This window comes from Megalobrama amblycephala, linkage group LG13, assembly GCF_018812025.1.
Source record: "Megalobrama amblycephala isolate DHTTF-2021 linkage group LG13, ASM1881202v1, whole genome shotgun sequence".
Lineage (NCBI taxonomy): Eukaryota > Metazoa > Chordata > Actinopteri > Cypriniformes > Xenocyprididae > Megalobrama > Megalobrama amblycephala.
The window spans coordinates 36412149-36423972 of NC_063056.1; the positions used below are offsets into that span (position 1 = coordinate 36412149).

Consider the following 11824-nt stretch of genomic DNA (forward strand, 5'->3'; position numbering starts at 1 on the left):
ATAAAGACATTCAGTCACAAGCTTTTAAAGGAATTCAGAAAGTTTTCAAAACCAAGACAAAGCCTTAAAGGGGTGGTTTAGTGTTTTTTTCTAGGCTTGATTGTGTTTTTGGGGCGCAGTTTAACATGTCTTAATGCTTCATTTTTTAAAAAAAAAGCCGTATTTTTCATATATTTTACCTTTATTCTACACCTCTGTTTCCAATGTCATGAATGGCTCGTTTGACTTCCTGCTTCTATGAAGCCACTCCCTACAAAATACACAATGTGCTCAGATTGGTTAACTGGCCCAGTGTATTGTGATTCGCTGAAGCATCCGGAAACGCCACGCCCCTTACCATTCGTTGCTTCAGTGAAAATGTAAATAATGCCGTCTATGTTGCTGTATCAAATTGAGCCCGAATCAGATCCACATGAAGAGGGTCAAGCAGAACCTCTGCAATCGCGGCTTTAAAAGGACGTTCATGAATAGGATTTCATTTAGTATTTGTGTCAAAGTGTTTAGATATGCTGTCACTGCTGTTTGTTAGCTTTCAATATACGGTTTTATCCTCATTAAAGCTTTACTGTAGTAAATACATGACCGAGTAGTGGCATTTTTGTAAAGGTAGCGTTTAATTTGTAGCATGAACAACTGTTTGTCTATGAACATAGAAGTTTGTTGGTGTTTGCAGAATTTAGCTAACTGGCTAGTGAAGCAAAAACGCATTGGTCTTTGTTTATGTCCTTGATGCAACCGAAAATAGCAACAGAACTATATGTTTAAAAGACATGTACAAACAATAAAATGTACTTACAGTTTGAAGCCAATAAACAGCTGCTTTTAAAGTAGGAACTGCTTCTTTCAGTAAAAGCCTTTGTGGAAATCCAGCATTAAACTCATGTAGATTCTGGAAGCTGTCTTCAGCGCTGCATCCAGTGTAGAAAATATCACAGATTAATGGGTTATATTATCTTTTGACTCGTCGCGTCCGGTGTACACAACTCTTCCACTTCCATTATGCCGCGCTGCATGGCCTCGCCCACTTTGTTGCGTGTTCCCGGGGGCGTGTTTTGCAGAGTTTATGATGTCACCAACCCGGGAAAAAGCTTGTTGTAGTCCAAACCGGTCGTTTTTGTAGGCATTAAAATGCCATAACTTTAAAAGACAATATCTCCGTTTGCATTGAACTTTCAGCGCTGTAACTTTGCAGATGTTGTTTATGCTCAAGCAGCAACTTTATACACTAACTAAAGTTAAAAAAGTGAAATCGCATTGAACCACCCCTTTAATAAACTGTTGGACTTGAACTTTACAGAAAGAAGAAACCTACATTTCAGCCACTCTTACTCTTAATATACAGATCTTTTATGTGGTAATCTGCATTTCAGATTAGGTCAAAGAAGGCATGTTTGTCTATATGTGTAAATTATTGAAGTTGCTCAAAAAATATTGTTCATTTTGTAATAAAGGAAGCTACAAAACAAAACAAAAAAACATACCTTGAAGAAACCTTCTTGAGTTCCATTAAATGAAAACACAAAACAAAAGAAAGAAAAGAACAACTCAAACAAATGTAATCACCATTTCAAATGTAGGCCTATAATAAAATAGTAAAATAATCTTTCATGCAAGACTTTTAAATCAACAGGCTTGTCTAGACTTGAGGTCGGATTTTTAAATTAATGTCTAATATTTATTATTCATTTCTGACATTAGTATACAAATGTCTATATTTAATATAAAAATACAGCCAATTCGTTATAGGCTATAAATATTATAGAATACGACTTTAAACGCACACTGTGCTGAGGTCTGTCTAAATGACTGACGGACGCGACGCGTATACAAAATCTCTGAAAGCAATCCATGAACATCAAGACTGACTGTGAGTCTACGTTTGACATTTTTGTTTTCATCGTACCTTCATATGTTGTCTCAGTTCCTGGCATCATATCAGAATCAGTAATCTGTTGTCAGGCGATGTTGCGATATTTCACATTAGATCTGTTAGCTGATTCTTAGGCCGTGTACACCTGTCAGTGATGAAAACACACAGCGTCGGCCAGTTAACAGATGCCTGTCTGAAAATAATCCTTCACTCGATTGTTATTGGATTGTGTTCGCCATAAGACTTGGGTAGTTTAATGCATTGTAATTTTTCTCAGTTTTATCAAAACATCCCATCCGCTGCTATCAGCTTTGCCGCATTCTCCCTTCAGTTTTTGCACGGCGCCGGTAAGCGTTTTTGTCATTTTAGTTGATTCGGTTTTTGTATCTAAGCATGTTTAAGTACAGACACCGCTACTGATGAGTGTTGTAACACCGTCAGTTCACCCAGTTAAAGACAATAACAGGATGAAATCACAATCATGGTCTACCTAAGGACCACAGACGTCCTGAGATAACATATTATAGGCCTATATAACAACATATGAACAGCTATACAATCTTTTAATTTGCATGTTAAAAACCTAGAAATATAATGGCTGAACAGACTGGGAGGGTTGTAAGACTTACCAATGTGGCTTCTACTTCTTCTGGATTCACAAAAAAAAAAAAAAAAAAAAAAACACAACATGAGACAATGTATAGATTTGACTAAACTGAGTAACTACTGAATAGCCAGAGCCTTTTTATTTGCTCTTTTGAACTGAAATGTTTTCTATATGTTTAACATTTTGAATTTAAATGTTTAAAAAGAAATGGTGATGGAATAATAATAGCACAGTAGTGAATTGCACAATAAATGCACAAAATTCTTCAAAATCCTTTTGTTTTCAAATTTGTGTTGCAAACCCTGGTACTGCTAGACTAGCACACCATATGTAATTTACATTCATTCAACTTGTATATTTCTAAACTACATTAATTTGTAGCAGGTAAACATGCAAATATTATAATAAATGTTTGAGTCTGTGACACAAAAGAGCAAAACATGGTGTTACAGACAAAAGATAAAATAAAATAAGCAACCTTGTGTAGGTCTGTACATGTGCTTTTCAATACCCAGATATCTTTTTTCTAACTGTGACCTTACACATCCTGTGACTTCACACCTCTGTGCACTTGGGTAGATGTTTGCTTCTGTGGGAGTTATTTTTAGTTTTAGCATACATTATGTTTCAAGATATCCTAATATTCTAGTGATCACATTTAAAACACCTATCCTGTGTTTGCACCATTTTGCAGAGAAAAAATATCTGTCTGTCTGCATGTCCAGAACATGTGGAAAGTACTTGTACGTTACAGCATCACAGTATGATGCACTGATTGCATATAATTATTTTGTGTTTTATTGGATGAATATTGTTCTTGTATGCTGATTCATGCATTAATGAGATAATTTAAGAGTTAATTTTAGAGCATGTTTATTGGCTTTAAAGGAGCAGTAGCTTGGAAATGTCTGTGCCCTCAGAAAATCTGTGTTATGATGATATTGAGGCTTTTCTTATTGATATAAAACAGTGGTTGGTCTCAAATCAGAACGTGTATACCTGTTGATTGGTATTCCTTAAAATATACATTAATCTCCACTGCTAAGGCTGCTAAGCTACTTTATTTATGATAGAAACAGGTGTCCTATTTGGACACACACTGACACCACTGGAAGAGTGTGCTTTTTAACTCTGTGCCAGCATATGCAATAGATGGCTCATATTTCAGTCCCCTATTTGGATAAATTTAGTTTATTCTAACCCTTAATGTATTACTTAAAGCTTTATTTTAATAAAAAGCCCCCCAAGAATAGCTTCCACCAGTGTCACCAATGGCAGAGCTTGGCAGCTGGCCTGTCAGGAGACTCTGTGTGCCCTCAGCTGCCTCCAGAAGTGACAGTCGGTTCTCTGTATAGACTATCTGACTGTTGGAAGCCTGGAATATTTGAATGTCATTGGGGGAGGTCATCTGTGGCTTGAGGAGGGGGCTGGTCAATAGGGGTTCATACATGCCTCTGCAATGGAGCAAGTGGAGACTTGAATTAATATTGGTGGCCAAAGGGCCCTTTTTGAGGCCCCAGGGCCATCTGTACATCAGTTTAAATGGTATAGTCCAATTTGAACACCCCTCCATATTGAGCTAAAATGGAAGAGCCTCTTTTGCAGTGTTTGCTGGGAAGAAGAAGTAGCTACAGTCGGGATAGGGACTTTGGAGAGAGCAGTCTGAAAAGGTAAGAGGAGCTGTGTTCTCCAATGGCCCAGGCCACTAATGGATGGATGGGCTCATTGGGATGTACATTGGCCTAATGCATGCCTGTATATGGATTTTTACAAGTCTTGCATGGTGTCTGTATAGGGTGAGAATAGATATCATGGTTAGCATGAACAAGGAAATATGAAGGGAGCTGCTAGGGGGAGCTATACCAGGGAAGACAGCAGCTGGCTGAAAGTGATCCACTCCAAATGGGCTGTAGATGTTTTAAAATACTCACATTGGTTGGGAAAACACAGGAAGATGTTGAATTGTTGTGCTTTGGCTTGTTAAAGATGGTCAGCAATTGTTCTGTCCTGATCCCTTGGCTGCTTGTCCAAGGGAAGTAGCCAATTTGACAGACAGGCAATGCTGTACAAAAGAAAGAGAGGAAACATGTTAATGATGGTCCCTGAAGAATTAAACACACTTAAATGTACTGTAAGCTTGTAAATCATATATATTATTGTGTATTTATGTGATTTTACAAAATCATTTTGACATATTAGCTTCTGTGAGTGAACTGATAGAGAGCTTTAAAGATGGCCGCTCCTTGGAGTGGTGAGTGCTGTTGGGACGGCTTACTTCCTGACTCACTCGACACTCTGCATCGTTTATCACTTTACTGAAGCATATAAAACTGTTTTTAAATAAAACTGCATGAAAAATAATCATCTTTTACAATTAAGTAACTAATTATAAGAGTTATGGTTAGTATTGTGAACTTGGAGAAACCTTTAGGAGATCATATTCCAGTCTTAACTAAGTGAGTGTGGAGTGTAAACACTCTGACATGAACTGTTTTTCTAGTCAAGCATGGAGAATGGCACTAGTTAAGCACACAGTATGGACTAGTCTCAGATTAGTGTAACCAGAGAGTCATCAGGACCCTTGTCTACATTCTGATATGGACTAGTTAAGGCAGCACAGTTTTTTATTATTTATCTATCTATCTATATGTGTATATATAATATGAAACTTACAACATTTTGCTGTTGGGCTGGTGTTGGTGCAGATGACATATTAACCCTTTCAGTGATGATCATATTAATCAATAATCATTCATCTTTTGATTTTATGTGTGTCTGTCTTGTTGTAAATGGAGGGAAGTTGTATAAGTGAGTAATTTAGTTAATATCAATGAACCTAATTATATTTGTTTACACAAGTTAAGGCGTAAAGATGAATTCAAAGGGTTAAATACTCAAAAGTCATTATAATATTAATCAATAATCATTCATCTTTTGATTTGATGTGTGTCTGTCTTGTTGTAAATGGAGGGAAGTTGTATAAGTGAGTAATTTAGTTAATATCAATGAACCTAATTGTATTTGTTTACACAAGTTAAGGCATAAAGATGAATTGAAAGGGTTAAATACTCAAAAGTCATTATTATATTAATCAATAATCATTCATCTTTTGATTGTATGTGTGCATGTCTTGTTAGAATTGGAGGGAAGTTGTGTTATATTTAAATAAGTGAGTTATTCAATTAATATAATGAACCTAATCATATTTGTTTACAACAGATAAGGCATAAAAATGAACTGAAAGGGTTAAATACTCAAAATGATCATCTTATTAATAAATAATCATTCATCTTTTGATTTTATGTGTGTCTTTCCTGTTGGAAATGGACGGAAGTTGTGTCATAAGTAAGTGAGTTATTCAGTTAATATAAATGAACCTAATCATATTTGGTAAGATGAACTGAAAGGGTTAAATACTGAAAGAATAGAAAGGATGGAGGATGTAGTAGGTGCAACTTTGTTAGTCATATCCTAAAACCATCCAGCATTTAAAGAGTTAAATTTTAGGCCTCATGGGGGCATCACAGTCAATGACACCCTTTCACTTTGTCACTGTCTGGTGTTTTTATCAGAAATCTGAAAATGTAAATTACTGCCCCCTCTGGATGGATCAGGAACAAGGGTCTGTGTTTCCAATGGAAAAATTTAAGCAGAGTAAACATGCTCTTATTTAGAGTTGCATCCGCTTTTTTGCTTGATCCTCCAAGCTCTCAGTACAATACCATCACAGTCAACAGTTTGGCACATCATAATTCTGCTGTGAAGTTTCATAAGCTTGTTTCTCTCATAAACTACTACTAAATTTTGTCCCATACACTTGTAAATCCAGCAAGTGTAAATGTTAAAGTTTTCTGTTTGACAATAGTTTTTCAACTGAGTAGATGAATTTGACAAAGCTTCATACTGCATCATGCAGTGTCCTTATTGTGATGGCCGGTTGCCTATCTAAAAGTGCTTTTTAACAAAAATTAACTTTTATATTTTTATAGTTCTCTGTACTACAGCCATACTTCTGTACAATTATGCCATAGTATTAATCTTGTAAAGTCTTTATTTAATGAGCCATTATGTACTTTGACATCAAAAACATTGATATCTTGTGGATATGTCACTGTCTTGCAATGCCAACGTTGTCACCACAAAAGATGTTAGATTTTATAACCATACCTTTTATGCTTCTGTAGAGTTATGCCATAATAAGAGCCATAAAGTGACATAAAACATTGATTGAACCTTTAGAATTATACTGTCTTGCTTTCATTTTTTTTTTTTTTTTTTTTTTTTCAAACATAATTAGAACGGAACTGAATGTTCTTTGAATAATATTTAAAAAATGATAAGCATCCATCTAAAATGTTTCAAGTCAAAAACGTCCATGAACGATGTGTAAATAATGTATTGTGCTAATGTTTTGGGAACACTATTAAAGACCAGATAACAAATGTTCTTTTAATGTTACTGGAAGAATGTTTGCTCATAATGTTGAAAGAACCTTGCCAGAATGTTAGCTAAAGTTCTGAGAGTGTTCCCTGTTAGTTAGGAAGGTGTGAAATGTAATATATATTTACAAAAAAATTACCAGGCTTTTAGTTTGCAACAATAGCTGTACATTTCTACACACCTTTGCTCGAAAACGACAGCATACTGTGTCAAACATCTGATAATATTCTAACTGATACTATCAAGATTATCACATTTCAACAAATAACTGACCCGAAACTCTCTGAATATACTTTGCTAAAAGTTTCTTTTTCCCCCTCTGTTTTGCTGCAGGTACTTGGGAGGAAAAAAACAAGATCTCTATTTGGCACATCTGGTCTTTCTCACTGCAACGTAAGATTTAATTTTCCTGTCTTAACTGGTTAGAGGTGACACTCATTCTCTGTTAACAGGGTTCCCACAGATCCTTAAAAAGTCTTCAATTCAATTTTTAAAATGTAAGGCCATAAAAAGTCTTAAGTCTTATTTATACTTATGAGAGGTCTTAAATTTTAGACGGCAATTTGATTTAGACATATCTAAATAATTTACCAAATTAAAACGTACATATTATTTGTATTTTATTTTTCTTTGTGGATTTGCTTGTTCACATGACAATTCGCGGGCCTCGCGGCATTTACGACAGCGGTAGCTACTGTCTCTTGCACGCGTAAGGAAGAGAAAGCAGAAGAAAATGGGTAAATGTCAGTTCAGTAACCGTCGTAAGTTCATTCTTTATGTGCTTAGGGGTGTGTGATAAGTGTTGTCTATGATGATATCATAATTATTGTTTTAACGACGTGCGAGCTGACATGAGTTTGTCACTAACACTTTCACTGCATGATGTATGCAGTTATGTCCTCAAAATACAAAATACATGGGCATTTTTGTCTTATAAGTATATCATATGATATGATGTAGTCTACAATATCACATGAGCAAGAGTGCCATTTTCCCTAAATCAGAAAGATTGCAAATATGATTTATTTTATACAACAGTTAAATAAACAATAAGTTGACATTTTAGACACAATATTGTCAATATTGTTTGTTTTTTCTTCATTTCGCCAACGAAAATTTCAAACTGAAGAACCGCACAAGTCTCTATGCAACAGACATGTATAAATATTTTTTATATATACTGACTGAATCCGCATTTTGAAAATCAGTTTTGATTCAACGACCCTTTCAATATAGGCGGTCACTTACTTCGTTCCTGAATGAATCAGTCGTTTGAACAAATCAGTTGAATGAATGACTCGCTCATTAAAATAAGTTAAAATTAGAAATAATTTCATAGTTAAATTGAATTAAATGTATGCAGACTTTGAAACATATCAAAGCCACTTCTAATGCCGCTTTGTGTCACCTCTGCATTGCAAAGATTTTGTTCATGATTTCATTTGATTGGTAACAGCCCTATACTGTGCTTTTATTCTAATAGAATTGATTTTGAATGTTAGAATTTGATCTAAAAGGTGAGGCATACATCAAATAAGTTTAGAAAAATGCCCTTTCGTAGGAAAAAATGCCCCTGGAAATCAATTTAAGGTGGCAAACATTGCTTTTGAAACAACTTTAAAAAATATTTTTTGTCAATATTACACACCCCTAATGTATAGTATTAATTTTTATTTCTTCAGGTCTAAAAAAGCCTTAAATTTTACTTTAAAAATGTGCAGCAATGTGCAGAAAATGTGACCTTTTCCTCCAAGCATTCAATGCATATTATTTTCTTAGCTATTTAATGTAATCTGCCAGCACTCTGTTTACAAAATGATCCCACACAAAGTTCACAGTCACAACACACATCTGTCATGAACTTGACTCTCTTACAGCTGTTCAGTGGCAGCTGACATGCACAGTTGCCCGACAGCCTCTCCTTTCAGCGTTCATTCATTCTTTGTTTATGCTTTAGTGTTTTTTTTTTTTCTCACTTAACCAGATAAACCACAACAGGACATACCTGCTTCCTAAATTTTTACACACGCACACACAATCTGAATGAATAAAACCTTCTTATGTAATTGTTGCATTTAATTAAATGCAAGAATTGTTTTATAATCTACTGTATGCAGAAATTCATTCAGCATGTGTTTGATGACTGAGGCCCATAAACTGTTTTTCCACATACAAATAGTATACTTTTTGACTCATGCATTAGTATTAGACTAGTCAATGTCGGAATTTCCTCTTCTTCTCCTTTTTTTTTTTTTTTTTTTTTTTTGTTCAGGCAAACTAAATGTTCTCTAATTTACTCATCTGCTCCCACTAGTTATTCATTCTTGTCTATAAGTGACAAGATTCATTACTGAACTTGGTAGAACGCATTGCAGCCATTTTCCATGCAGGGTGTGTGTGTGTTCTTCAGAAAGGGGATTGCGGAAAAGCTGCATGCTTTTCTTTTTTTTTTTTTTTTTTTTTCCTCTTCTAAACCAATCAGCATTGCTGTGGTATGAGTCACTCCCACACCCTGCCCTTTTTTGACAAAGAGGGAGGGGCTGTTTCTCAGACCGGACAGTGAAATGGTGGCTGCTTGTACAAAAACAGCAGCAGCACCATTGGGAACTGAACAGCTGCAGACGCATTTAAAGGTAAGATTTGTAGCTTAGAACATTCTCCTGCTTAAACGTGTATCCTGTGACATGAGTATGGCATAATATTGGTGCTTCATGTATCCGAATGTGTTTTGCTGTTCATCTAACCTCCCTCTGAAGCTAATTATGTTAGCCTGTTTACAAGCCATACTGCCATTCATTCAGTCTAGAAACCTATTTTAGTGACTGATAAGATAAACTGCATGTTATACAAGAAACTGTTTCATTTTAAAAAATCGTTTTGTTTATAGTAAATAAACATGAATAAAATCACAAACATGACATCATTCATTATGCCATGTGGTTTGATGGGTATGTCAAGCTCAACATGCTTATCAACTGTATTGTTTTAGTTTTAGAATTACTAGTTTTGTTTGTTTTTCTGTGCAAACCGGTTTTTGATTAGTACTTTTGAAAAATCCCTTATTTTATGTGAACATGAGTCAATACTTCCTGTGAACTTCCTTTCTGAATGCACAAAAACCTATAAATAAAAATTAATGTTATACACACTTATTAGACAGTTTAGATATTTTAAATATCTACAGGTATGTCCCTGGTGTGAACATTTAATTTTAGTTACTTATTGAGGGGAAAAAAAGGTACAGTTGATTATTACCGCTCTGGACATGAAAAATTCAGAACTGGACAGCAACCTTTTATGGTCATAGAAAGACAAATATAGCTTTATTAAATTTCCAAAACCTACTGCTTAGATAAACAGCTGCCTTTTAAGGAACCTGATGGTTATTGAACCTCACGAGATCAATTTGGGATGCTCTACATAGGCAGCAACTCAAATAAAAGCACAAGAGACTCTAATCAAAATTGATTCCAATAGAGGTTGATGTTAGTATGTTGCTAATCCAACGGCTTAATACTGAAAGATGCATAAAAATGCAAAACACACAAATATGAGGTAAAATAGTCCATTTTGTAATTTTGCATTGAATTATTTGATAGTTTTCAGCATTGAATGAAATGAAAGGTTAAATTTCAATTTAAAATATAAATGTATACTCAATATAATATATTAGTATAAACTTATACTCAAACAGAGAAGGAAATTACACAAAGCATCTCTCTATTTTGACACTGCAGGTTCACTTTCAAAATGTAGAAATGCATTTTGGAATTGCCCTCTTTTTAAAGTATACACACAATGTTGAAGGCTAAAGGTTTTCAAGCAGAGAAATTACACTATTTTTTGCCAAAAAAAGTTGACTTGCCAACGCAATCCCATAAAAGTGCAGATGGGAGTGGAAAGTTCTGCATTAATGTACACATTAAAGAACACAGACAGTCAGATCATTTCAATAATGACAACTCAGTCTATCAAGAGCAGCTCAAATTCACATAGGGTCGCAAAATAATCAGTACTATAATAATCACACCTGATAATCTTATGATAATCAGGTGTGTGTGATCTAACAACTTAGTGGCTTATGACATGTTGCAAATAATTGACTAGTGCAAACCTTAGTAAATTTCATTACATTATTTATTAAAGGATTCGTTCACTTTCAAATGAAAATGACCCCAAGCTTTACTTGCCCTCAAGCCATCCTAAGTGTATATGACTTTCTTGTTCCTGATGAACAAAATCGGAATTATATTAATAAATATCCTGACACATCCGATGCGAAGCAACGTGTTTGTGTAAGAAAAATATCCATATTTAACAAGTAAATATCTAGCTTCCGCCAGACCGCCTTCTGTATTCAATGTACGAAGAAAGTGTAACGCCAAAAAAAACGTCCACACCTTTTCACTAATTTTTCACTGTGTGTCTTTAGTAAGTCCTGACAGTATTTGCTTTTTTTTTAACAACAATAGAGGGTTTGTGTTGCCGCAAGCTGTTGTAAATCTGGTCCTTACTATCTTAATTTAAAATCAAACTGAATAAAATGTCCATGCCAGTTTCAAATTTTAATGTTGTTCAGGAAGACGTTTTTATTCTGTTTCCCCTTTCATTTCAGAATCAGACAAGACTGAAAGACTAGAAGAGCCGAAGTCCAAGATTCAGACCCATCTATGGCAGAAAAACAGCAGATCAAAGCGACTGCGGTCAAAGTGCTGTGCTATGTGGAGAAAGTGTCCTCCTTCGCCTCCTCCATAGATCCTCTCTTCGGGATTGTGACTTCGGTGGTCGGGGTCGTCAAGAAAGGCCTCGTAGATGAGGAGGACCATGAGATGCACAAAGACTTCAAGGAGATCCACGAAAAGCTGGAAACCATCTCAGAGAAGAACAAGAAGGTGCTCCAACAGATC

The 11824-nt window shown here is 35.2% G+C and overlaps 1 protein-coding gene and 1 long non-coding RNA gene across 14 annotated transcripts in view; one reads left to right on the forward strand and one right to left on the reverse strand.

Moving 5' to 3' along the window:
- Window positions 1–320: 320 nt before the first annotated feature.
- LOC125243348 overlaps window positions 321–11824 on the reverse strand; it is a 30143-nt gene continuing 18639 nt past the window's right edge. For 2 of the 7 annotated variants that reach the window (XR_007179023.1, XR_007179028.1), the window contains 2 exons: window positions 4409–4539; window positions 1159–2519 (listed from right to left, as the gene is read on the reverse strand). This is a non-coding gene — a long non-coding RNA (uncharacterized LOC125243348). Of the gene's footprint in view, window positions 909–1158; window positions 2520–3333; window positions 4540–11824 lie in introns of those variants that run through there. The other 5 variants (XR_007179027.1, XR_007179024.1, XR_007179029.1 and 2 more) reach the window with 5 other exon arrangements.
- LOC125243346 (protein rapunzel) overlaps window positions 1771–11824 on the forward strand; it is a 15432-nt gene continuing 5378 nt past the window's right edge. The window contains exons 1-3 of one of the 7 annotated variants that reach the window (XM_048152944.1): window positions 1781–1867; window positions 7251–7310; window positions 11533–11824. The exon at window positions 11533–11824 is cut by the window's right edge and continues 754 nt beyond it. In XM_048152944.1, the coding sequence (XP_048008901.1) occupies window positions 11588–11824 (237 nt within the window). In that variant the 5' untranslated portion in view covers window positions 1781–1867; window positions 7251–7310; window positions 11533–11587. Of the gene's footprint in view, window positions 1868–2081; window positions 2218–4082; window positions 4148–7250; window positions 7311–9289; window positions 9551–11532 lie in introns of those variants that run through there. The other 6 variants (XM_048152943.1, XM_048152942.1, XM_048152939.1 and 3 more) reach the window with 6 other exon arrangements.